This window comes from Pseudorasbora parva, chromosome 8 (genome assembly GCF_024679245.1).
Source record: "Pseudorasbora parva isolate DD20220531a chromosome 8, ASM2467924v1, whole genome shotgun sequence".
Classification (NCBI taxonomy): domain Eukaryota; kingdom Metazoa; phylum Chordata; class Actinopteri; order Cypriniformes; family Gobionidae; genus Pseudorasbora; species Pseudorasbora parva.
The window spans coordinates 7,120,103-7,143,975 of record NC_090179.1 but is presented as its reverse complement, the minus strand read 5'-3'; the positions used below and the strand labels follow the sequence as shown (position 1 = coordinate 7,143,975).

Sequence of the window (23,873 nt, the reverse complement as noted above, 5' to 3'; positions counted from 1 at the left end):
AAATAATATTAGCCTTTGTCATTAGACACACTATTTAGTTTTGTATGGTACTTGGAGTTTCCTATTGTTACTGTACTAGCATCTTGAGTTATCTAGACAATGCGGTCTCTCTAAGAAACTTTCAATTTAATCAGAAATTGTTTAAAAAGTGGATAAATCGCTCCTTACTGCTTGCAGGAATACAGTTGTAATTGCCCCTTTCTTCAGTTTAAAACGCTGAGCGAAGCTTGCTTGAAATGGGCCGAACAAATGAATGATCTTGAATTAAATTGTTGTGGTGTCGGATTATAAACATCAACCATGACTGTTGACATTGGTTATCTGTGGGAAGGGTAGAAAAGTCCTCACGTCTCCTGCACAGCCTGAACATGACGTGTGTCCATGCGAGAAGTTTGTTTATCTGCAGTCTCGATGATTCGGCTCCGTCATTTCCGTCTGACAATGAACATGTTTGGACAGATGCAAATGTTGGGGGCGTGAATATAAATGATCCCCAACGCTTGCGTCACGCTTGGCCTTATGTTGAGAAGCACTTATTTTTCCGGGGTGTTTTTGATTCACGAGATTTAGAAGAAGGAGGAGGCAATGGTGTTTGAGACTCACTGTATGTGATGTCCATGCACTGAACTTATTATTTCACTATGGCAAGGTTCATTAAAAAATATATATTCTAGGGCACCTTTAAAATAGTGTTATTATCAATGTAGGAAACTTAATAGTTTCGTGCAAACTTTAATACATTTGTCAAGATAGAAAGTTTAAAAGAACAGTATTATTCGAAATAGATTTTTTGTGAGATTGTAAATGTCTTTGATGTCATTTTTGATCAATTTAATGCATCCTTGATGAATAAAAATTATGTATTTATTTTTTTTACTTTTTACATATCCCATACTTTAGGCACTGATAATAATCAGTCTGTGGAGCAGCAAATCAGCATATTAGGATGATTTCTGGAGGATCGTGGGACACTCCAGCAATGAACGTTCAGTCATGTACAAACACAACCTTTCCTCCTCATGTGTGTGACCTTTTTTCTGCACTGAGAGTCAACAGATCCCAACAGAGCAGAAGAAAAAAAGCACAGGGTGTAAATGACAAGAGGATGAGTTAATTATTTTATTTAGGCTGTTTACCTCAGTCAAGAAAGCGAGGGCTAATAACACATCCATTCCCTAAACATCAGTGAGGTTCTCTGCAGCGTGAAACAGTTTTTTCCTCTGTTTTGCATCATTTGTATAACTTTTTCCTGCAGGATTTGGAGCTTCAGCATTAACTGGTCAGTTCTGTTCGCTAGGATGGTTATAACCAGATCGGATAGTATTCCAAATCCAATAGAGATGTGGGCGTCAAACAGTGTTTTGTAGCTTATTTGTATTATATCTGTGTCAAATTTTATCAGCTCTCTCTCTCTCTTATTGCTCAGTGTTTGCCAGAATGAGGCCTGTCTCATAATTTGACAAACTTATCTAATTATTAATCCGCCACCCATTTGTCATCCTTTGAAACTAATTATATTTTTCTTCATATTGATGCTCGTTTTTTTTCTTCTTCCTTTTTTCCCTTCTTGTCTAAACACTTGCTGGTGTAATATCACCGGACGCTTGCCTCGGGGTCACTTTAAACAAATGCAAATGCAATGGTAGAAATTTCCTAATAAACTGTAACTAAGATGATTGCCCTGCCAGCTATTATCCTTCCATTTAAGTCGTGTGATCCGCCTCGTTATTGCGGCATGACTGGATGTTATTGTAATGGCAGAGAGAATAGAAGATGGGTTTGAATGGGAGGAGAGGGGGTTTATCTGAACATTCAATAATCCTTCCTTTATTTCTGTCTGCTTGATTGATGCCCCGAAACAGTCTGATATGCTTCTGATAACAATATAAAGGAGGTGGGGGGGGGGGTAAGAGGAGCGTGCTCAAAATACCTCCTAGAAGAGGAGCCTGTGTTTTTTTAAAAGTTATCGAAGGCGAGGTGTCAAAAACAAGCAGATTTCCAAGAAGAGCTGGATGTGTTTGTCATCTAAGACACAGCAGAGTGACAGTTTTACATTAAAGCGGGTCATTATATTTCCCTGTCATCACCCCAAATGACATTTTTAGAAAGTGACACCTTTACAGTTTGATAAATCAAATTTATGCTGAATAATGTGCGTTACCGCTGTCAGCGACACCCACATTCTCCGATGAGCTACGGTGAGCCTTGCAGGATCCACATTTAAATTTCATCCTATTAGCATTTAATTTCTCTGTAATCCTACACACCTTCATAACACCAACACACACCAGGCTTTCCTGCGTTAGAGAGCAATCTATAGCCCTTTATAACTTCCTTGCCTCATCATTCTTCTTTCTTGACAATTAAGAGGGTGGAATCTAATAGTGGAGATATTGGAATTATATCCGAGCCCTCTTCCAGTGCCACTGTGAAATCTCTACATGTTTAGCCCTCGTACGCATGTTTACACACACACACACACACCCTCGTGATCTGCTGGGATTTATTGCCATTTGTACATGACTGAAGATGTGATCTCGTTGAGGAAATGATTCTTTTTTTTTTAAGCCCTGCCGCTGAATCTGCTTTCTTAAATCCTCACGGTGTTGTTGTGTTCTGTTTAACTGTGGAGGCTGGAGTTGTGTTTTATTATCTTGTTTCCTCCTAACCCAGTATTAAGACAATTTCTTCCTCTGTCTTTCCAGGCGCCTTCAGAACAGGCCAAAGCGCGACTCCAGCTGGTGCTCCAAGCTGCAGGTACGACCACTTAGTCCCTTTAGTTTAGTTTAGTTTAGTTTATTGATTTATAGCAAATTTAAAGCGGTACTTCAGCGCTGGAAAGATGAATCTGTAATTAAACTGGGTCATTAATGTAGTAGAAATGGGAAATTATTTTTGAATTTGGTGCTTTCTAGACTGAGAAAAGACAGAAAATGTGTTTTTGTCTCATGGGAATGAAAGACTACAATTCCCAGAATGCTTAGCTGCTCTGTGAGGCCACTCCCAAAGCCACTGTTACTAGATTACTGTGACTCAGTTAGAGAACAGACACTACAATTAAATACTAAATGTGTCTGTTCAATACAACGATCGAGGCGCCGCGTGAGTCTCACAGCACTAACGCTGCAGGAGTCAGATTACATTTAACGTCATAAATGAGCTGATGAGCTCTCGTGATGAGAGCTGAGGTAATCGCGACTACACTCGCGGCATAGATTCACAGTGTGTGTCCAGTCTGGTGTGTTTTCAGTTCATGTCTTTGGAAGCTTAACTTTCATAGAAATTAATTTCAGAAGTAAAGACACTTACATTGCTTAGCATCCGTTTAAATGAATGCCTGCAGCTACGAGCTGAGCTGTGAGTGTGATCTTGGGTTGTTAAACATGCGGAAATTGCTGGCTCTAGTCTTTAGCCCCTCTAGTCTTTTAGTCCCTCTGCTGGCTGCAGTCTTTATCCCCTCTAGTCTTTAGCCCCTCTATTCTTTAGCCCCTCTAGTCTTTTAGTCCCTCTGCTGGCTGCAGTCTTTAGCCCCTCTAGTCTTTAGCCCCTCTGCTGGCTCTAGTCTTTAGCCCCTCTAGTCTTTAGCCCCTCTAGTCTTTAGCCCCTCTGCTGGCTCTAGTCTTTAGCCCCTCTAGTCTTTAGCCCCTCTAGTCTTTAGCCCATCTAGGCTTTTAATCCCTCTGCTGGCTGCAGTCTTTATCCCCTCTAGTCTTTAGCCCCTCTAATCTTTAGCCCCTCTAGTCTTTTAATCCCTCTGCTGGCTGCAGTCTTTAGCCCCTCTAGTCTTTAGCCCCTCTGCTGGCTCTAGTCTTTAGCCCCTCTAGTCTTTAGCCCCTCTAGTCTTTAGCCCCTCTGCTGGCTCTAGTCTTTAGCCCCTCTAGTCTTTTAGTCCCTCTGCTGGCTGTAGTCTTTAGCCCCTCTAGTCTTTAGCCCCTCTAGTCTTTATCCCCTCTAGTCTTTAGCCCCTCTAGTCTTTATCCCCTCTAGTCTTTAGCCCCTCTAGTCTTTTAGTCCCTCTAGTCTTTAGCCCCTCTAGTTTTTTAGTCCCTCTGCTGGCTGTAGTCTTTAGCCCCTTAGTCTTTAGCCCCTCTAGTCTTTTAGTCCCTCTGCTGGCTGTAGTCTTTAGCCCCTCTAGTCTTTAGCCCCTCTAGTCTTTTAGTCCCTCTGCTGGCTGTAGTCTTTAGCCCCTCTAGTCTTTAGCCCCTCTAGTCTTTATCCCCTCTAGTCTTTTAGTCCCTCTGCTGGCTCTAGTCTTTAGCCCCTCTAGTCTTTAGCCCCTCTAGTCTTTTAGTCCCTCTGCTGGCTGTAGTCTTTAGCCCCTCTAGTCTTTAGCCCCTCTAGTCTTTATCCCCTCTAGTCTTTTAGTCCTTCTGCTGGCTCTAGTCTTTAGCCTCTCTAGTCTTTAGCCCCTCTAGTCTTTAGCCCCTCTGCTGGCTCTAGTCTTTAGCCCCTCTAGTCTTTAGCCCCTCTGCTGGCTCTAGTCTTTAGCCCCTCTAGTCTTTTAGTCCCTCTGCTGGCTGTAGTCTTTAGCCCCTCTAGTCTTTATCCCCTCTAGTCTTTATCCCCTCTAGTCTTTATCCCCTCTAGTCTTTATCCCCTCTAGTCTTTAGCCCCTCTAGTCTTTATCCCCTCTAGTCTTTAGCCCCTCTAGTCTTTTAGTCCCTCTAGTCTTTAGCCCCTCTAGTTTTTTAGTCCCTCTGCTGGCTGTAGTCTTTAGCCCCTTAGTCTTTAGCCCCTCTAGTCTTTTAGTCCCTCTGCTGGCTGTAGTCTTTAGCCCCTCTAGTCTTTAGCCCCTCTAGTCTTTTAGTCCCTCTGCTGGCTGTAGTCTTTAGCCCCACTAGTCTTTATCCCCTCTAGTCTTTTAGTCCCTCTGCTGGCTCTAGTCTTTAGCCCCTCTAGTATTTTAGTCCTTCTGCTGGCTCTAGTCTTTAGCCTCTCTAGTCTTTAGCCCCTCTAGTATTTTAGTCCTTCTGCTGGCTCTAGTCTTTAGCCTCTCTAGTCTTTAGCCCCTCTAGTCTTTTAGTCCCTCTGCTGGCTCTAGTCTTTAGCCCCTCTAGTCTTTTAGTCCCTCTGCTGGCTCTAGTCTTTAGCCCCTTTAGTCTTTTGCCTCTCTAGTTTTTTAGTCCCTCTGCTGGCTCTAGTCTTTAGCCCCTCTAGTGTTTAGCCTCTCTAGTTTTTTAGTCCCTCTGCTGGCTGTAGTCTTTAGCCCCTCTAGTCTTTAGCCCCTCCAGTCTTTGGCCCCTCTAATCTTTAGCCCCTCTAGTCTTCAGCCCCTCCAGTCTTTGGCCCCTCTAGTCTTTATCCCCTCTAGTCTTTAGCCCCTCCAGTCTTTAGCCCCTCCAGTCTTTAGCCTCTCTAGTCTTTAGCCCCTCTAGTCTTTAGCCCCTCTAGTCTTTAGCCCCTCTAGTCTTTAGCCCCTCCAGTCATTAGCCCCTCCAGTCTTTAGCCCCTCCAGTCTTTAGCCCCTCCAGTCTTTAGCCCCTCTAGTCTTTAGCCCCTCTAGTCTTTAGCCCCTCCAGTCTTTAGCCCCTCTAGTCTTTAGCCCCTCTAGTCTTTAGCCACTCTAGTCTTTAGCCCCTCCAGTCTTTAGCCCCTCCAGTCTTTATCCCCTCTAGTCTTTAGCCCCTCTAGTCTTTAGCCCCTCCAGTCTTTAGCCCCTCTAGTCTTAAGCCCCTCTAGTCTTTATCCCCTCTAGTCTTTAGCCCCTCCAGTCTTTAGCCCCTCTAGTATTTGGCCCCTCTAGTCTTTAGCCCCTCTAGTCTTTGGCCCCTCTAGTCTTTTAGTCCCTCTGCTGGCTGTAGTCTTTAGCCCCTCCAGTCTTTAGCCCCTCCAGTCTTTATCCCCTCTAGTCTTTAGCCCCTCTAGTCTTTAGCCCCTCCAGTCTTTAGCCCCTCTAGTCTTTATCCCCTCTAGTCTTTATCCCCTCTAGTCTTTAGCCCCTCCAGTCTTTAGCCCCTCTAGTATTTGGCCCCTCTAGTCTTTAGCCCCTCTAGTCTTTGGCCCCTCTAGTCTTTTAGTCCCTCTGCTGGCTGTAGTCTTTAGCCTCTGGCCAAAAATTCCAAAGATGACTCAAATATCGTCAATTTGCGTCATGGGAGGAATTTTTCCATAAATAAAATGCATAAATCTCTTGTCTCAGGGGGATATGAGGGGGGAAAGCACAATCATTTGAATATACTCCAGGGTTTCTATTGATACAAAGCCATATGCTAATCGCTGAAGTAACCCTTTAAACTACCAAGGTTGTCACCAAAGTGCTGTAAAAGATATAAACATTGAGGGTACATGGGAAAGCATTTACACCATCAGTTAAAACAAATAATATAAATGAGTTTTTAAGGATGCTTTAAAAGTAGCAACAGAGGAGGAAGATCTAATACTAAGTGGAAGAGTCGAGGAGCCGCTACAGAGAAAGTCCGGTCACCTTTAGTCTTATAACGAGAGCGAGGAATAGAAAGTAGAAGTTGATTGGAAGAGCATAGGGATCTTGAGGCATTGTGCATAACAAGAAGATCACTAATGTACTGAGGTGCAAGCCCACGCAGGGCTTTAAAAACAAAAAGCTACATTTGAAGATGTCTTTACCTTTACTTAAGATGTCCATCATTATCAGTTCTTTGCTGTGATCAGTCATTACCTGAAGTGTGTTGAAATGTGCAGTATAATGCAGAGGACACAGCGATGGCTACTGTTACTGTTACTTATTATTATTACTTAAATAATTATTTGATTTAACTGCCGTAACTGGAGACATGAGAACTAGAACATGCGACCTTGATAAGTGTAGCCTGCTACATTTTGAAACATTTACTGCTTGGCTTCTCATATACAGTTTTTCTAGAAAAAAGTAGTCCGCATATTGTACAGACTGTGCAGTAAACAGTGTGCCAAAATATGCCAAAAGCCAAAATGCCAATATGCCAGAGCACACTGCAATAGGTACTGTATCCCACAAAAAGATGTGTTTGAACTTCCATTTCTTGTGTGAATCAACCAAAAGTGGCAAGTGGAAGAGATTTGGATATCTGATTCATAACTAATTATTTGATTAAACTGCCGTAATTGGAGACATCAGAGCTAGAACAAACGGCCTTGATAACAGTGTAGCCTACTGCATTTTGAAACATTTACTGCTTAGCTTTTCATGTACAAACTGTAAAATGTTTTGTTGGTTTAACTTAAAAAAGTAAGTAACCTGGTTGCCTTAACATTTTGAGTTTATTGAAATTGAACATTTGAGTTGATACAATGAAGGAAATTTGTTTAATAAATAGAAACTCAAAATATTATTGTATCTGAACCACATAAAAAATTTGATAAATCATGAAAATAGCACAATTTGGCATGTTTCACTGCGTCATCAAAAATAAAACACACACAATTACCCAATATGCTTACAAAATCTTTTAATAATATTTTAATAAACGTTGTTGAATCTTAAAAAACGCTCATTGTATTAACTCAAAATTTTAATTTCAATGAACTCAAAATTTTAAGGCAACCACGTAACTTTTTTTCTAAAAAATGTTTTTACAGTGTACATACATACATGTTTCTTCCAAAAGGCCTGCATTACATAATAATTATACACAATACACACACAATTATTATTTAAATACAACCATTTATTTCGGATGCATTTAACCACGATTAACCGATTCCCCAGCACTAAATTATAATATCAATTACATTACATTACATAAAAGTTTGTGTTTGCATACTATATGTATGTGTGCTGTGGATAATTATTTAAATATATACACACACTCATTCATGTACATATACTTAAGAAATCTTTGCATGTATATGCTGTATATATATATATATAGTTTAACACATTTTTCTTAAATATAATCATGCATGTGTGTGTATATACATTTATATATACATAATATTTATATATACCTAATAATTATACACAGCACGCACACGTATATTATGTAAACACAAACTTTTATTTCGGGTGGGATTAATTGATTTGACGGCACTAATGTATCGTATTGTTTTTCATAGGATTGAAAATGGCCTAAATTCTAGTCAGCGGAAATTAAAACCATTGCATTTGAATCAGCGTGAGGCCAGGAATTCAGAGAATTACATTTGTAGACATACGGCTCGAAAGTTAAGCAGGCATAAGTCAAACCCTACATATAACCATGGTTTACAATGACCTTTTAATGTGTGCCACATTCACAACTTTTTACCCTTTGTTTCTATGCGCTTGGTTCCAGAGACAGTATATAGCAGAGACGGGCCACTTGTATTACAGAGAAACAGACTGTCCCAATATGGGGGCTCTAGTAATAGAAGTCCCACCTTCCAAATAAAAGAGCCATTCACATTTCGTAATTGTCTGTATGCTATTGTTTTAATTGTAACAAGTCTTTATGACAGTTTAAACTAAGTTTGGAAAGGATTTTATTTTTATTTAATTATTACCTGTTGTTGTTGTTTTTTTGTTTTTTTTTTATGATCCAAACGTGTTAGGATCCAAATTTTTCATGTATGAGATGGCAAAAGCAACAGGGCTAATGTACACTGATGTAATGCTACTGAAGCACCTCCATACCATCATCTCCGTTGTCCATATAGTGATTAATCTGTTCTGAGCCTGGAAAATAATGGTGTCACGGGACGCCGTGAGCCCAGAGACTGTAGTGTACACTGTGAGTTTATGAAAGCTTGGCTTAAATGTGTGTCACTGTGATTAAAGAGTGCTCATAAATGGCGGCTGCTATTCTCACTTGAACCGGCTTGAACCCGGAAACTGCATTACTCACGTCACGACTTAATAAGTGGATCACGAATGAATGGAAGTGTCTTCTAACATTTAGTTGTTTTGTTAGAACGTACCGGTAATTATTTTAATTGTAATTATATTGCTGCTCCTAGTTTGTTTAGATAAAACGTTTAAAGGGGTGATGAATTGAGGAATTGACTTTCCTTGAGCTTTTGATATATAAAGGGTCATGGTAATATAAGAATATCCTGTAAGTTTCAGAGCTGAAACTTCCTTGTTAGTCAAAGAAAAGCTTTTATAGACACCAGGCTCAGCAAACGGTCCTGTGCTTCATACTGACGTCAGTGCGTGACGAAACACACACCTCTACTGCGCGTCTAATCCAGTCACCCCGCCCACCGACTCATGGAGGACTCGTGCTAGCCAACAATAACCATGCCGAGGGAGATTAAGATATTGTGCTATTCCTGATTGTGGAAGAACACAGTCGCTGCATAAGCTTCCTTCTGATCCTAATATTAGGAATGAGTGGTTGAACTTTATTTTTAATGAAGTCTCAGCTCACGTGGGGAAGACATGCTCACTTCAGTTCACTGCGGGATCGTCTGTAAACAAATCTCACAAATCATTGTGTTTGTTTGATAAAGACGTTTACGAGCCCTGTGATCGAGAGAATCTTTCTGGTTGCCGCTTCTCCCTCATTCTCTCCTCTCCTTATGTGGTCTAACAGGAGCTTAAGCTCATTAAATATGCAAATCAATCATCTTTTTTTATATAGCACTTTTACAATGACGATTGTGTCAAAGCAGCTTCAGTGTCAAACAGGATAATATTGCAACAAAATTAGATTTGGCTGTACAGTCGTTCTGGAGAAAGCAGTGATGTTATCAGCTTATTTTAATTTATCATATAGTGACAATGTTGGCAGATCTGTATTATAGTTTATAGAATTATATAAGACCTAATTAATTCATTTTATTTGTATATTTATAATGTTGGCAGAAATATTATCCAATCCTAGCCGTGGGCGTTTACTTCCAAGTCTCCAGTGACACGCCCATCAAAACCCAGCGTTCAGGAGAGAGCCTCAAAACCAGTGTAGAAAATAGCCTATTACTTATTAGTTATGATGTTTTTGAATTTAAAAACCAGACGAACATCATTAGCTGACCTCACACAACAGTATACATTTTTTTTAAAGCTGGTTCATGACTAGCCTAGAAATCTAGACGTACCCTAGCGGCAGCAAATCTAATCTGCCAGCGAGTGTCGTTTAGCAACTCTCAATACACTTCTGAGCTGTATTCGCCTAACTCTTGGCGGGCCAATCACATCGTGTATAGAGTCGGTGGGCGGGGCCATAGTGACGAAGGCCGAGTTGCGTTTGCGTGCTTCTAGTAAACACAGAAACTGGCGAACGGCGGCGGTCTTTCGAATCAGCTTTGAGCGCGACTCTGGAAGACTTGGAGTTAAGCTTTTCTCTGAGAAAAGAACAAAGAACGGCACTGAAGTCGTTCTTAAGAAGGGAAGATGTGTTCGGAGTTTAGCTGACCGGATACGGCGAATGTTTAATCTGTTAGCTAGCGCCGCTTCACCTTCGTTGCTCTGGTTGGTTGTAGCGCTATCTTATCGCGTGCAGAGGGAGTTTGAAAGACAACCGTTTATCCGCCCCTCGGATTGAGCTGTCAATGGTGAGTTTCCAGACCAAACATCTTGATGTGGCTCTGGCTTGTCAGGCTAGTTCATGACACCTTTAAAACAAGAAGCTTTGTCATTATGACAGAAATATCTTCACCTATGAGGGCCTTTTGAAACTTGCAAAATGGGCGGCCTTGGAGTCATCAAGGTTTAAGACAGGTGTAAAAGACTGAAATGAGTAAAACATGCGCTCATTGATATAATCCAGTCGGCCTGCCATTATATATCGGTCATTTTTCCTGGTTCGAGGCTTCAGTAAATATTTAGTTTATACAAAGGGTTACATTTCAACTATATTTAATGGTGCAACCCTCAAATATGTGGAAGTGTGTAAATGTTTCTGTGCTCATTTACCCTACAACTACAACTGGCCCCAGATCTTGTCAAGGGCGAGAGAGAAATATAAGCAGAAAAGTCACAATGAGGTAATGAGGAAGAAAGATGGCCAGTGCAGTTTTCATACTGTATGTGAAGAGGCCATTTACACAGAAACAAACAACGGCCCCTTTAATATCACTGCGAGGGTGGAAAATAGTCATGACTAAGCTGAATTAAGATACTTTTTTATGATAAAAGGAATCCTAAGCTATTTCAACAGCATTCACGTGTGTGTCTTGTCCAATAATGGAGTCAAAGTTCTGTTTCATCGTTTGAGCCCTGTATGCTCCCTTTTGTGGGCTTTATTATGCAGCAGATGTGACAGTGTGCTATTACTTTTTAAAGTGTGATCCGTGTGTGTGTGTGTGTGTGTGTGTGTGTGTGTGTGTGCGCACATGCAGTGACCCAGCTGTCAGTCGTACAGGAAACATATTAAAGGGACCACATGCCATACATCATCTAGCAACCACTCACCCATCAGTCCTGGCAAATACATGAACACAACCACACACACACTGCTGCTAGTAAGAATAGACAACTCACTGAATACGAGAACATTTGGAGTTAAACAAGAACACAGGCCCCAGCACTTTTAAAGGAAGTATTTGTGACAGACCGAAAGATGTGGAAGCAGTAGTCCTGACACCAGCACTCATAAATACAAATAAAAGAGCAGAGAGCTTGTGAAACTCAATGGAGAGAGTGAATGAAGATATGCTGACAGACACGCGTTCTCTCTGGCATAAGTGTTCATTTCTTGTGATTTGCACAGAGCGCATGTGAGTTATTGTTATTTATTGGCCTCTGGTCAGTCAGCCCAAGAATGACCCCTGTTGTGTTTCGCAGCATTATTACAACGCTAAACCAATAAACTGACACAATCGGCAGCATGTCTCAGAAAATCAAGTTTGCTTATCCCTAAAAAAACACACACAAAAAAAAACTGAAATACACATTTACACCAATGCATGTTTTGCATCAGGTTGGGTGACGAGATGCAGGTAAATCAAATGCATTACTCATTCAGCATTGCTCAATAGTAGACGTGCCGATTTTCGATAATGCGATTTATCACGATATTGTTATCGTGGGCACTTTAAAATATCGTAAATAATAATTTATTAACAATTTATATATTTTTTTTATAATGCACTCAATAATACTTTGCCCATCAACCGTATAAATGCTCAACACCGCTGTATTCTGCGTCCAAGGGACACGCGCTCAGATGTAAATGAGAAGCTCATGAACGAGTGAAGGAGACGCGCTGCTGAAGTGCCGCTCAGTGACAGCAGAGGGCGCTGATGAACGGCAGAATGCAGCGATTACCCCGGAAACCCCGCAAACAAAAGAAACCTTGTGTAGTTTTTAAAACAGCCATTCGTTTTTTGTAATCTTAATGTTGTTCATCACAGCACCAAATACTTTATACTTGAAGACTTAATAGGCTATTTCTTTTCAAATTTAAACATGTTTATGTTTTAATCTACACATGACTACAACATGCCCTAATGATTAGAACTGTTCTAATTATTTGTTATTGTTCAGTAAAATTTTGAGACATACGGCTTCATTAGTTAACATGTTAATTCATTATTACCAAACTGACAATGAAAAATACTTATAAAGAATTGATCATTCTAAGTAATGTTAATTTCTTAGTCACTGTTTAATAACATTACAATCAAAATCAAAATAACATTTTCATGGACCTAAGATAAAACTAACAATGATCAGTATTTCTTAACTAACATTACCAAAAACATTATACTTTCTGTACCAAATGTAGCTATTGCTCTTAGTTAACTATTGTCTTAGTTAATGCATTAAATAATGAGACATATTAATTTGTTACCTGTTGTTCTTTATAGCCTAATTCTTTTGCACTTTAATCTGTTTGAAAATTGTACTTTTACAGCTCTGCAAATAATCAAGAGACCACTTAACATTGATTTCTCAATGAGGGGTCTCTTAATTTTTTTTCCAGAACTGTATATATTTTTGGTGCATTATTGTATTTAAACATTCAGTTATTTTTGTTATTACAAAAATAGTTCTTAAAGCTGTTATGCTATGGCAACACTTTTTTTTTGCAACTTATTTCAATATCGTGATAATATCGTATATCGTGATAAAACGTCAGCAAATAATCACAACATGAAAAATTGATATCGGCACATGCCTACTCAATAGACGTTTGAGTTCTGTCAGTAATGTTCAAGCAGACAGCAAACACACTGTATCAGTTCTGCTCCCGAGATCTTAGGACGTGTTCTGTTGAGTCACACTCTTTTTATGAGGATCAGTTGAGTAGCAATTGATCAAATAACCATGCTATGTTTTTACAGTTGGGGTCATAAGTTTGCATTCTCCTTGCAGAATATACAACATGTTCATTATTTTAACCAAAAATTGCATGCTTTTTTTTAATTGTATACTACCACCCTGAATAAGCATTTTCACATATCAAAGGTTTATGTGCAGTCCGGAAGACGAAATAATAGCTGAACTTTACCATACGCTTGAATTTAACTTTACACATACGCTTGATTCTTAATACTGTGGGCCCTGTTTTAATCTGAGCGCATTGTCTAAAGCGCATATGCACTAGTTTTGCTAGTATAACTACAGAAAAAATGGTAGGCTGCCAGGTGCATGGTCTAAAATCATGGGTGTGTTTTTGGGCGTAACGTGCAATAAACCAATCAGAGTCTCGTCTCCCTTTCCCTTTAAAAGCCAGTTGCGCTCGCACCATGGCGGATTCGCTATTTACGTGGAGGAATTTGCGAGCAGAAAGACTGAACGCTTCTCCAGAAAGGAATGCGTTTATTTTTAATATTTGGGATGTGTTTGTGTGTGCAGCTGCGCATCCCTGTGTGTGTAATAATCAGAGTGAACACGTGTTGTGCACCGCCTATAGCCTCATATTACTAACACACCCTTTAAAAAACACACTAAATACTAGTGCTGTCACTTTTTATTCGATATTCGAATATGCATTCGAGCATGACCTGAAATATCCGTAATCGAACTATAAATAAACTATCCGGTTTTTAAAGTGCCATGTAGCTCAATTTTTTACAGCCGGGTGCGTTTACATGGAGCACTGTAATCGGTTTAAAAGTCCAATCTGAATGAAAATGCTTCATATAAACACCTCAGTTTGAATCAAAATGCCCATACCGAATAAAATTGTAATCGGTTTGAGAGAGGTGGGATAAACCTTTTCATGAATCGATCAAACTAACAATTTCACCATGTAAACGACCTGACCCGATTACTTTTGAGTGTGCGTCCTTATAGGACGTAGATATTCATATATATCCGAATACATTGCTTGATTTTTGATATCTGTTCCAATTAGATTGTTTTTTCAAAAATGACAGCCCTACTAAATCCTGCACTATTGCCTTTAGAGCAGGTTTGTGTTGGTCAATGGTCAGTGGTTTTCAGTTCCTCAAAACAGCAACGCTCCAGCAGTGCTCCTGAACACTCCTGGTTTTCAGACCAGCACACCCATGGGGGAACAGATGAGCCCGTGCATTTGATATTTAAACAACGCGGAGCTGGACGTGAACATGAGAACTGCGTCAGGCTGAAACTAGCAGGAAACACCTGGTGGCACATTGCGCTGGATGTGTAATAGTATGTCATTACCTGGATATAAAACACTTGTAATTAATTTATGTATATATAAAAAAAAAAGATTGAATGCCAAGCATGTTTATTTATTTATTTATTATTATTTATTATAATTTGTTAGGATCTCAGTGTAATCCCTTATTACAAGTACTGAGTTTTTTTGTTTGTTTGTTTTTTTACTTAAAGCATTGATTTAAAATTTAGCAAAAGTCATTTGTTATAAAAGGTGTGCAAGATACTGCCTGTATAGGTATATTTCTGGTAATATTATATTTACACTGGAGACCTTTGAATATTGAGGTAAACAGTACTACAATATATTATCATCAGAGACTGGAAGTGTAGATCTTGGTAAATAAATTAACCACAATTCACTGGTGGGGGGGGGGGGGGATTTCAACTTACTTAAATGTATATGTTTTTATCATTTTAATTAAGTAATTAAGAATAGGAATAGGAATTATATGAATAATAATATATGAATTTAAATAATCATGTGGCCCCCTTGGGAGTTTTCTGAGGGCCCCTACTGGGCCCCGTCCCCCAGTTGAACCACTGGCTTCGAGGACTTTGACTGGTTTACCTCTGGCCAGTCTCGACTCTGTCTCAGGTGTATATTAACAGAGGGATTCAGAATTTGCTGCATTGTCTGTGAATTTTTGTTTTTTCATTTTTCTTTGTGTATGTCTCTCTGTACGTGTAACACCGTACCTAACGTGTTTGTTTAAACGCGTGTGTGTGTGAGATCAGCCCAGAGTGTGTGTAATTGATCATTCAGAAGCTGCTGGCTTGTTAATGTGATGTCACAGCAGTTATGACTTCATGCCCCGCTTTGTTTCTAAGCATAGACCCGCCTGTTCATTCTTGGTCAAATGTAATGTAAAATGAACCATATCAGCTTATATTGTTTAGTGATGATAAACAAGCGAGGACCACTGACCTCCACCCCCATCTCCCTCTCTGTCTCTCACGCTCTGTGTCTGTGATAGAGCAGATGTTGGTGGTTTTGGAATGGTAATGTCGTCTAACCGAGAGCCCTGCCATGCTTTAAGCCCTCTGTTCCTCTGTACCCCCGCCAATCGCTTCTTTCCAGCTTTTTCTCTCTATTCCCTCGCTTTCCTTTTTCACCGAGGTCTCCTGAGATCTCTAAATCCTGCCCCAGCGCTCTAAGCTGCCCCCTCCTCCTGTCCATGTGTGGGAGTGTGTGTGTTGATGGACTCTGCGAGTGTGTGTGAAACAGATCATCCCGACGTAAGCTGCTCACACTCAATAGTGGAGGGGCCCCGGCAGACCTGTAATGAGGTCCCTTCTCTCAGTCTTACGCGGGTCGCTCGCCCTCCAGGGGCCCTGACCCCCCGCGGGCCGCCCTCTCGGAGCGCCAGGATCATTGTGGCAATGCGTTTAAGGCTCGCTTCCTACTCGCCCCACCTATAAAGCACACTTGCTAATGTGTGTACAAACATTTTAGGCTTAATAACAGCCAGTTTGTTTTGCTGTAGACAGATATACACTCAGAGTCCTGTGTGAGGGTTTGTCAAAAAATCCAGGCCCCAATTGAACATTTTCTAGTGACTGATCACATCTAAATTTTCAGTTGGCCAAATTTAAGCAATTTAATTCACAGAAATTCAATTTAGCCAACTAAAAAAATCAGATGTGATCAGTCACTAGAAAATGTTCAGTTGGGGCCTGCATTTTTTCAGTGTAGTGTGAGTTTTTTCGTAACTCCATAACATACACTACCTGTCAAAAGAAAGACTTTTACTATTAGTAACTATTATATAACTATTATTATTATTATTTTTATTATTATTTTCAGTGTTGAAAACTGATTATGCTGCTTAATATTTTTGGTGGAAACAGTGAGACATTATTCAGCGAGCAGAAATTAAATTGATCAAATGTGACAGTGAAGACATGTATAATGTTACAATAGATTTCAACACTAATACAGAGAAGAACAATTATTAATAATTCAGCACCAGTAATAAGAGCAGCATATTAGAATGATTTCTAAAGCATCATGTGACATTGAAAGACAATTCAAATGACAATTTTAAATGTATTAAAATAGAAAACAGCTCTGTTTTTAAATGAATATTTCACAGTTTTTAGTGTCTTTCTGATCAAATTAACGCAGGCTTGGTTGCGCATAAGTGACCAATCTTTCCAAAACCGTAATTAATTATCGGTAAACAAATCTGAGCTCTGTTTCCGACACATCTGTCACATTCTCCACGTCTTCCGACATTAAAGTACTGACAGGTCAAAGTGCATCAAAACTGAAGCACCGTCCTCCATTTGTGTTCTTTAAATAAACCCCTTCAGTCACAGCTAATTAGAGACTGTCACGCTTGTTTTGTTCGTCCTCCGCTGAGTTTCTGAGTGTTGTTCTGCAGCCCCTGGTGAGAGAGAACAGAACGCCAGCACGTTGGGCAGCTTATACAAAATGCAAGCTGACTGATTTTTGCCGTAAAAAGCAGCATTAACTGCCCAGACTGCTGCAACAGATGTGAGGCCAGCGGACCACATACATAGAGGGTGTCACATTTCACATCCCTCACACACACACACACGCATACCTGAACTGGAACTAATAGGCTAACATGGAAAGCCCGGGTCAGAGTCTGTCTTTGTGTGAACAGAGAGAGGAGAGAGTGATGAAAGACATGTTCAGATATTTCATTATTGCACAGCTTCATTCCAGCAGCACTCCAGTGAAATGCTGTTTGTCTCATTATCTGCTTTATTTCACATTGTCTTTCTCAGTGGCCACCCACTCAATCTCAGGAGAACATGTGGGGTGGTGGAAGTGTTCTCCAGCACGCAAAAACAATATGCATTACGCTGTGCATTCCTACATGAAAATCATTTGCTCCTCCATTCGGAGGCCTGTCACCTCTGCTATTTCCTCCGAAATGCTTTTGGGAAATGGAAAGTGGAAAACAGCTCTTTTGTTAAACGAGTGACAGTGACGACGGTGTTGACATGCGTCTGTTAGTGACATTAGTAGAGCAGTTAGTGTAGAACGAAAAAGTCAAAGAAAGGGTATGGGTCAGTAAAGCGACAACAAAAGCTGGAGTTATTGTTCAGGCGCTTTATTTGCTATTAGAGTCTTCCATTCACCCAAAATACAGGAACAAGCTTTTGCAGCGCATGTCAAAGTCACTTAGCTTTCATAATGAGGCAGGCTGACAGGTTTGCAGATACAGGCCACACAAAATAAACCACAAGAGTGAAGGGATAGGACTGTGATTTGTCCTGATTTGTGGAGGTTATGAAATGACAGGTCATGGTGTTTTCTTCGAGTCTGCGCTGGTTAAATAGTCATCATGTATTTTCATTTAGACTTTTCTAATGTGAGCATCTTATTTTACTTTTTATTTTTAAGTCTCTCTCTCTCTCTCTCTCTCTCTCTCTCTCTCTCAGGAGGCTAAGACTATTGTTATTTTACTTTATTTTACCTAACCCAAACGACACACAGCCACCACTTTTAATAAAGTGATCAAAACTAGGCTACACTACACATTCGTAAATTAACCGTTCTCTCATAACATTTAAAAGCTGCGATCGAAACACAAAACATCACACAAATATATAAAAGAACATTTTGATAAATAAACCTAAAAAAATACCTGCCTAGAAAAGAAAAGAACACTTTGAGTGCGTTTATATGCACGTTCTTAAGCCGATTGTGCCTAAAGGGGGTCGCACACCGGACTGAAGCTCAGCGGCGTGTCTCAGGGATCTCACACCAGGCAGACGTGAACATTATATACACGCAAGCTCAATTTTGAATCGACTTCTGACAGAAGAGCTGCACGATGAGTGTATCTTGTAGCACAGGGTGAAATCAGTATGTACAGTCACGATTTGAGGGAAATATACATTTAATCGCCGCGGACAGGCGTCGAATGCCGCCGTCGGTGTATGTGTTCGAATTTTAAAGGCGCGTCTTTATAACACTAATATTGAGCACGCCATATTGCCAAAATGGTATGATCCTCGTTTCATAACACCCGTGAAGATTCGACCATGAGATCCGTGATTGAATCTGGTCCTGCATATCGATGCATCGAATCTTCGACTATTAGGGGTCACCCCTAATATATATATACACACTCACACATATATACATATACATATATACTACACATACAGTCAAACAAAAAAGTATTCAGACTCCAGATATCATTTTTTACTAGAGGTTGCAGGACATATAGTTAATTTATGTAAGTGAGGATAGCAAAAAAAGTAAACCGTACATATTATACCCAAAAATTCTTCATAAAATGGACTACCAGGAAAATGGATAAACATTTGGGACTAAAATGATTCAGACACTTTGACCTGACCATGTTTTGCTTCAGTGTTCTGGTCATGGGTTGACCTAAATTGGTATTATCTAATTGTGTACTGAAATGTAACAGCTGATTAGTTGATTGTAATCCATTACCTACCTTTCCACCTTTCTGACATTATCAAGATGAATTAGTTCTTGTCATAATTTATTACCATTTTTATAGCGAAGTAGTGTGAGAAAATGTTGAAGTTGTGTCTGAATAAAAAATGATTTGTGTGTGTGTGTGTGTGTGTGTGTGTGTGTGTTTGTGTGTGTGTGTGTGTGTGTGTGTGTGTGTGTGTGTTTGTGTGTGTGTGTGTGTGTGTGTGTGTGTGTGTGTGTGTGTGTGTGTGTTTGTGTGTGTGTGTGTGTGTGTGTGTGTGTGTGTGTGTGTGTGTGTGTGTGTGTGTGTGTGTGTGTGTGTGTGTGTGTGTGTGTGTGTGTGTGTGTGTGTGTGTGTGTGTGTGTGTGTGTGTTTCTAGCCTGGTGGGGACTTCAACCTGAATGCACACAGACTCGTGTCACTGTGGGGACCTAAATTGAGGTCTCCATGGGTACAAAAGCTTATAAATCATGCAGAATGAGTTCTTTTGAAAAAGTAAAAATGCAGAAAGTTTCCTGTGATGGGTAGGTTTAGGGGTAGGGGCAGTGTAAGAGGACAGAATATATGGTTTGTACAGTATAAAAACCATTACGTCTATGGTGAGTCCCTAGAAAGATAGCGCACCAGACGTGTGTGTGTGTGTGTGTGTGTGTGTGTGTGTGTGTGTGTGTGTGTGTGTGTGTGTGTGTGTGTGTGTTTGTTTCTCTAATGTTAGAGATGCTACCTTAACTCTTCCATATGAAAGTGTTTGGAATAATCAGCCGAGTCAGGTGTGTGCTGGAGCGCCGTTAAGTGTTTAGCTGATGCTGTTTGTGGGTTCGAGAGGAGAGCAGTTTCTTTCAACTGTTGGCAGATTTCAAACAGCATCTGGTGAGCTCTTGAAACAAAACCTTGTATGTTCAAATCCAAATGGAATCATTTCTCTCTCTCTCTCTCTCTCTCTCTCTCTCTCTCTCTCTCTCTCTCTCTCTCTCTCTCTCTCTCTCTCTCTCTCTCTCTCTCCTTTCTCAGTCACTATATTTAAAAATTACCATAACAGAAAAAAGAGAATATTTTAATCATGCTGTTTTCCATAATTTCTGCAACATATGGTATAAATGATTTTGATGCAAATGTATGCGCTAATTATTTGCAGACGAGTTTCAAACAGGCCTGTGACTGAAGTGGAATGAAAGAAAATTTGCAATCACCTTAAATTTTACTAACCATTCACTGTTAAGTAAACTTTGCAAAGTAATTTAATTAGCTTGGCCCGCCTGCTGGGGTTTGTAGGTTGCGTGAGCTGGAGGAACGCAGCGAGAATGAGCAATCCTGATTCCCGTGGCATCATTTAGAGCTGTTGCTCTAATTAGATAAGATACAATAAATGGCTTAAAATGATTTGTGTTGCGATTGCACCCGCAGTTTAAAAAGAAAAGTAAAAGATGGGTACAGCGCTTTATGCACAGAGCATTACGAACTGGATTCAAACTGGATTTTGTAGACAATATCAGCATTTCATGTCTATTTTTGTGGTAAACTTTATATTTTAAAACGTGGAAGTTGACCTACATTGGCAGATTCTCTCTTAAAGGGTTAGTTCACCCAAAAATGCCATTTCTGTCATTTATTCCTCACCCTCATGTCCGACCCATAAGACATAGAACAGATATTTCTGATGAAATCCGAGAGCTCTCTGACCCCTCCATAGACAGCAGTTTAAATAACACTTTCAATGTCCAGAAAGGCAGTAAAGACGCCGTTAAAATAGTCCATGTGACTCCAGCGGTTCAAACTTAAGGTTGTGATGTGTCGAGAATATTTTTTTTGCAGAAAAACAAACAAAAAGAATGACTTAATTCAACAGTCTCTTCTCTTCTGTCGCTCTCTAACACTGTTCACTTTATTGGGATATTCACACAGTACAACGCTTCCTAGTTTTACCACAAAACACCGGCTCACTATTGGCCGATCACATGATCGCATGCATGATTGGTGAAGCGAACGTGAATCGTGTTGAAGACTGGCACGGAAGTAGCCTGACGTGGTCATACTCAACTCTAGTCAGAATATGAGTCTGATGCTCCATTGGGCTGTGATTATGGGGCGTGTTTCAACCCAACCAGGAAAGACATCAATTGGACAGACCTACAACCAATCAGAGCAACGAAGAGATGCATTGTCAAATGTCAACAGAGCTCAACTGCACTGTGTTTTTGTCCGCGTTTTTTTGTCTGCAGGTTGAAGCGACTATTATGTGATATATAGACTCTTGAGTGTGAATTTTAGCAGGCAACCTTGCCAAAATAACACACATTTTACCCCCCCAAACGCCATTTTTCCCCCGGAGAACCCCCCGAGAAGCTAGTTGGCGGATTTTGTTGTAAAAACTTTGTTGGCAACCCTGACTGAACGCAGGCTATCTTTGCCGGTGTTGTAAAAAATTAAATAATTTAATGATACACAGAGTACTTACCCAACATGATCATCATTTCTGAGAGAAATATGAAGGTGAATGCACAAACAAGCTCTCCGTTTAAGATTCGAACAAATATAATCCAAGCCCCTTTGATGACGTGATGATTACGTTCCTGTTGATCATCTGTCCGTCTACGTCTGAAGCCCGTCCTGATGATTTCATTGGTCAGAACAATTTCTATTTGGGGATAATTACTCCTCTATGGAGCGAGGCCAGACCAAACCGCCCGACCTAAAAATGTTGTGGGCGGGGCTGAGTTCGGCTGGCATCCAGGCTAGCACGGAAGAGAAGAGATTGATAAATAATGTCCATATTTTAGTTTGTTTCTCGTCACTTCATAACCTTAAGGTTGAACCGCTGGACTATTTTAACGGCGTCTTTACTGCCTTTCTGGACATTGAAAGTGTTAATTAAACTGCTGTCTATGGAGGGGTCAGAGAGCTCTCGGATTTCATCAGAAATATCTTCATTTGTCTTCAGAAGATTAACGAAGGTCTTACGGGTTTGTAACGCCATTTTTGTTTAACTAAACCTTAAAAGATTAGTTCACCCAAAAATGAAAATTCTGTCATTAACTACTCACCCTAATGTCATAGGACACCCGTCACACACAGATGAAGATATTAGTGTTGAAATCCGACGGCTCAGAAAGGCCTTCATTGACACTAATGTCATTTCCTCTCTCAAGACCCATAAAGGCACTAAAGACGTCGTTACAAAGCCCATCTCACTACAGCGGCTCTACAGTCATTTATGAAGACACCAGAAGAGTTTTTGTGCGCAAAAAACTAAATAACTAAAGAATCGTTGGTTTGAAATCGGCCCATCTCTATATAAGTTGTTATTCAGTTATCTATTTCGTTTTTTTGCGCACAGAAACTATTCAAAAATATCTTCATCTGTGTCTGAAGATGAACAGGGGGATCACGGGGGTCCAACGACATTAGGGTAAGAAATTAATGAGTCTTGGGTGAACTAACCCTTTAAGCCATTTTACACTATCTATTGGTCCAGTCTCTCACTCGCTCACACAACACTTCAGTTAATTTTTGCAGTTTAATAGTTAGGGTCTAATCTTTTCATGTTGTGTTAACTATGGCCATTTTAACCCAGGGCCACATCTCCACCCATTAAGGAAATGTGTTTTTCATTAAGCAGGCACAAAGCGCTGCGACCGTTCTGAGGCTGGGCGAGACATTAAGGCATTTTTGATGGCTAGTCGTGAATGATCAAAAAGTCCTAGCCCTGTCCTTTAAGATTGTTGTTGACAATTTCGCTGACAGCCCTAACTAGCTCACCCACTGTTTCCAGTTTAAAACATCAGCGCAGGAAGTTAGATCGCGACGCGACGCGAGGCGGCAGTGAAAAACAGCTTCGAATTGGCCAGGGTCTTGTATGCATTATCTCATTCGCTCTCTATCAGCGCTTAGTAAACGTTTTTAAAGACACTTTCACACCCACACCATTATTTACAGCAAGATTGAAGGGGAGAGTTTAAATTGAAGTAATAAAAACCTCTTTGTTTTAGTTTTTATTGGCTCATTCATCATCGCTTTATTTAATACGAGAAAATGATTGTGCCATCCGTGGCTGCCACTAATGGCTGTATACTCTTGTATTTTCTTTGTTGATCGCAATGAATGAAATTAGGATAAACAACCTTCCTCGTCGTGTATAATCAAGGCCTGATTAATGGATGTGCCGTTTCAGCGCTGCTCCTTATTCCAGAACACCTGATATCTTTCCCATAAACAAGTGCTGTTTGTCTAAATGGAGAGACGAAATGACGCATTTGATGAGTTTCTGATTGACCCTGTCCCACAGGCGGCCCATTCTTCTCTGTCTCTTAGCGAGCGCTTTTCGGTGACTAATGCTCTGTCAGAAAAGAGGCACGAGGATTTATTAGACATGCTGATTAATGAGGAAGCCGCCCCACCCCTTCAACTCGGCTGCCCCGAACAACATTTTCATAATGATGTGAGCCGTCCGTCCGTCCTGCCGAGAGAGAGAGGGAGAGAGAGAGAGAGAGAGAGAGAGAGAGAGAGAGAGAGAGAGAGAGAGAGAGAGAGAGAGAGAGAGAGAGAGAGCCCGCAACAAACCCAGGGTTATGGTCGTAAGCGGTTGCTGGAGTCATTTAATTCTCTCTTCATATCGAGGTTTGGGTCTTAAGAACAGATGACGTAGATGTGTTTGTCTTTTTGACTGGTGGCTTCATGCTTTTTTCCATCCATATTTCTTATTTTCTCTCTCTTTCTTCTCTCATCTGTCAAGCTCCTTTTAAGACCTAGCCTTTCGTACTTAAAGGGTGGGGTTGAAGAGAAATAAACATTTAATTAATTCTCAATTTTTTTCTGTAGTTGCATATTTCTATCCAATTAGCCCAGCAGCAATCAGGGCCTTGGATAAGTATCCACCAGATTCCTTCGTTTAGGATAAATAAATAACAGAAATTACACCAGAGCTCTTTCATCTCCTGCAGAAAACACGCCGGGAGAATTAATGTTAGTATAAA

General features: G+C 40.3%; 1 protein-coding gene across 3 annotated transcripts in view; it reads left to right on the top strand.

Annotated features, from left to right (window-relative positions):
• Nucleotides 1–23,873, top strand: part of rsrc1 (arginine/serine-rich coiled-coil 1) — a 242,138-nt gene that overhangs the window by 128,506 nt on the left and 89,759 nt on the right. For all 3 annotated transcript variants that reach the window (XM_067450024.1, XM_067450023.1, XM_067450022.1), the window contains exon 6: nucleotides 2,706–2,757. In XM_067450024.1, coding sequence (XP_067306125.1) covers nucleotides 2,706–2,757 — 52 coding nt within the window. The remainder of the gene's footprint in view (nucleotides 1–2,705; nucleotides 2,758–23,873) is intronic.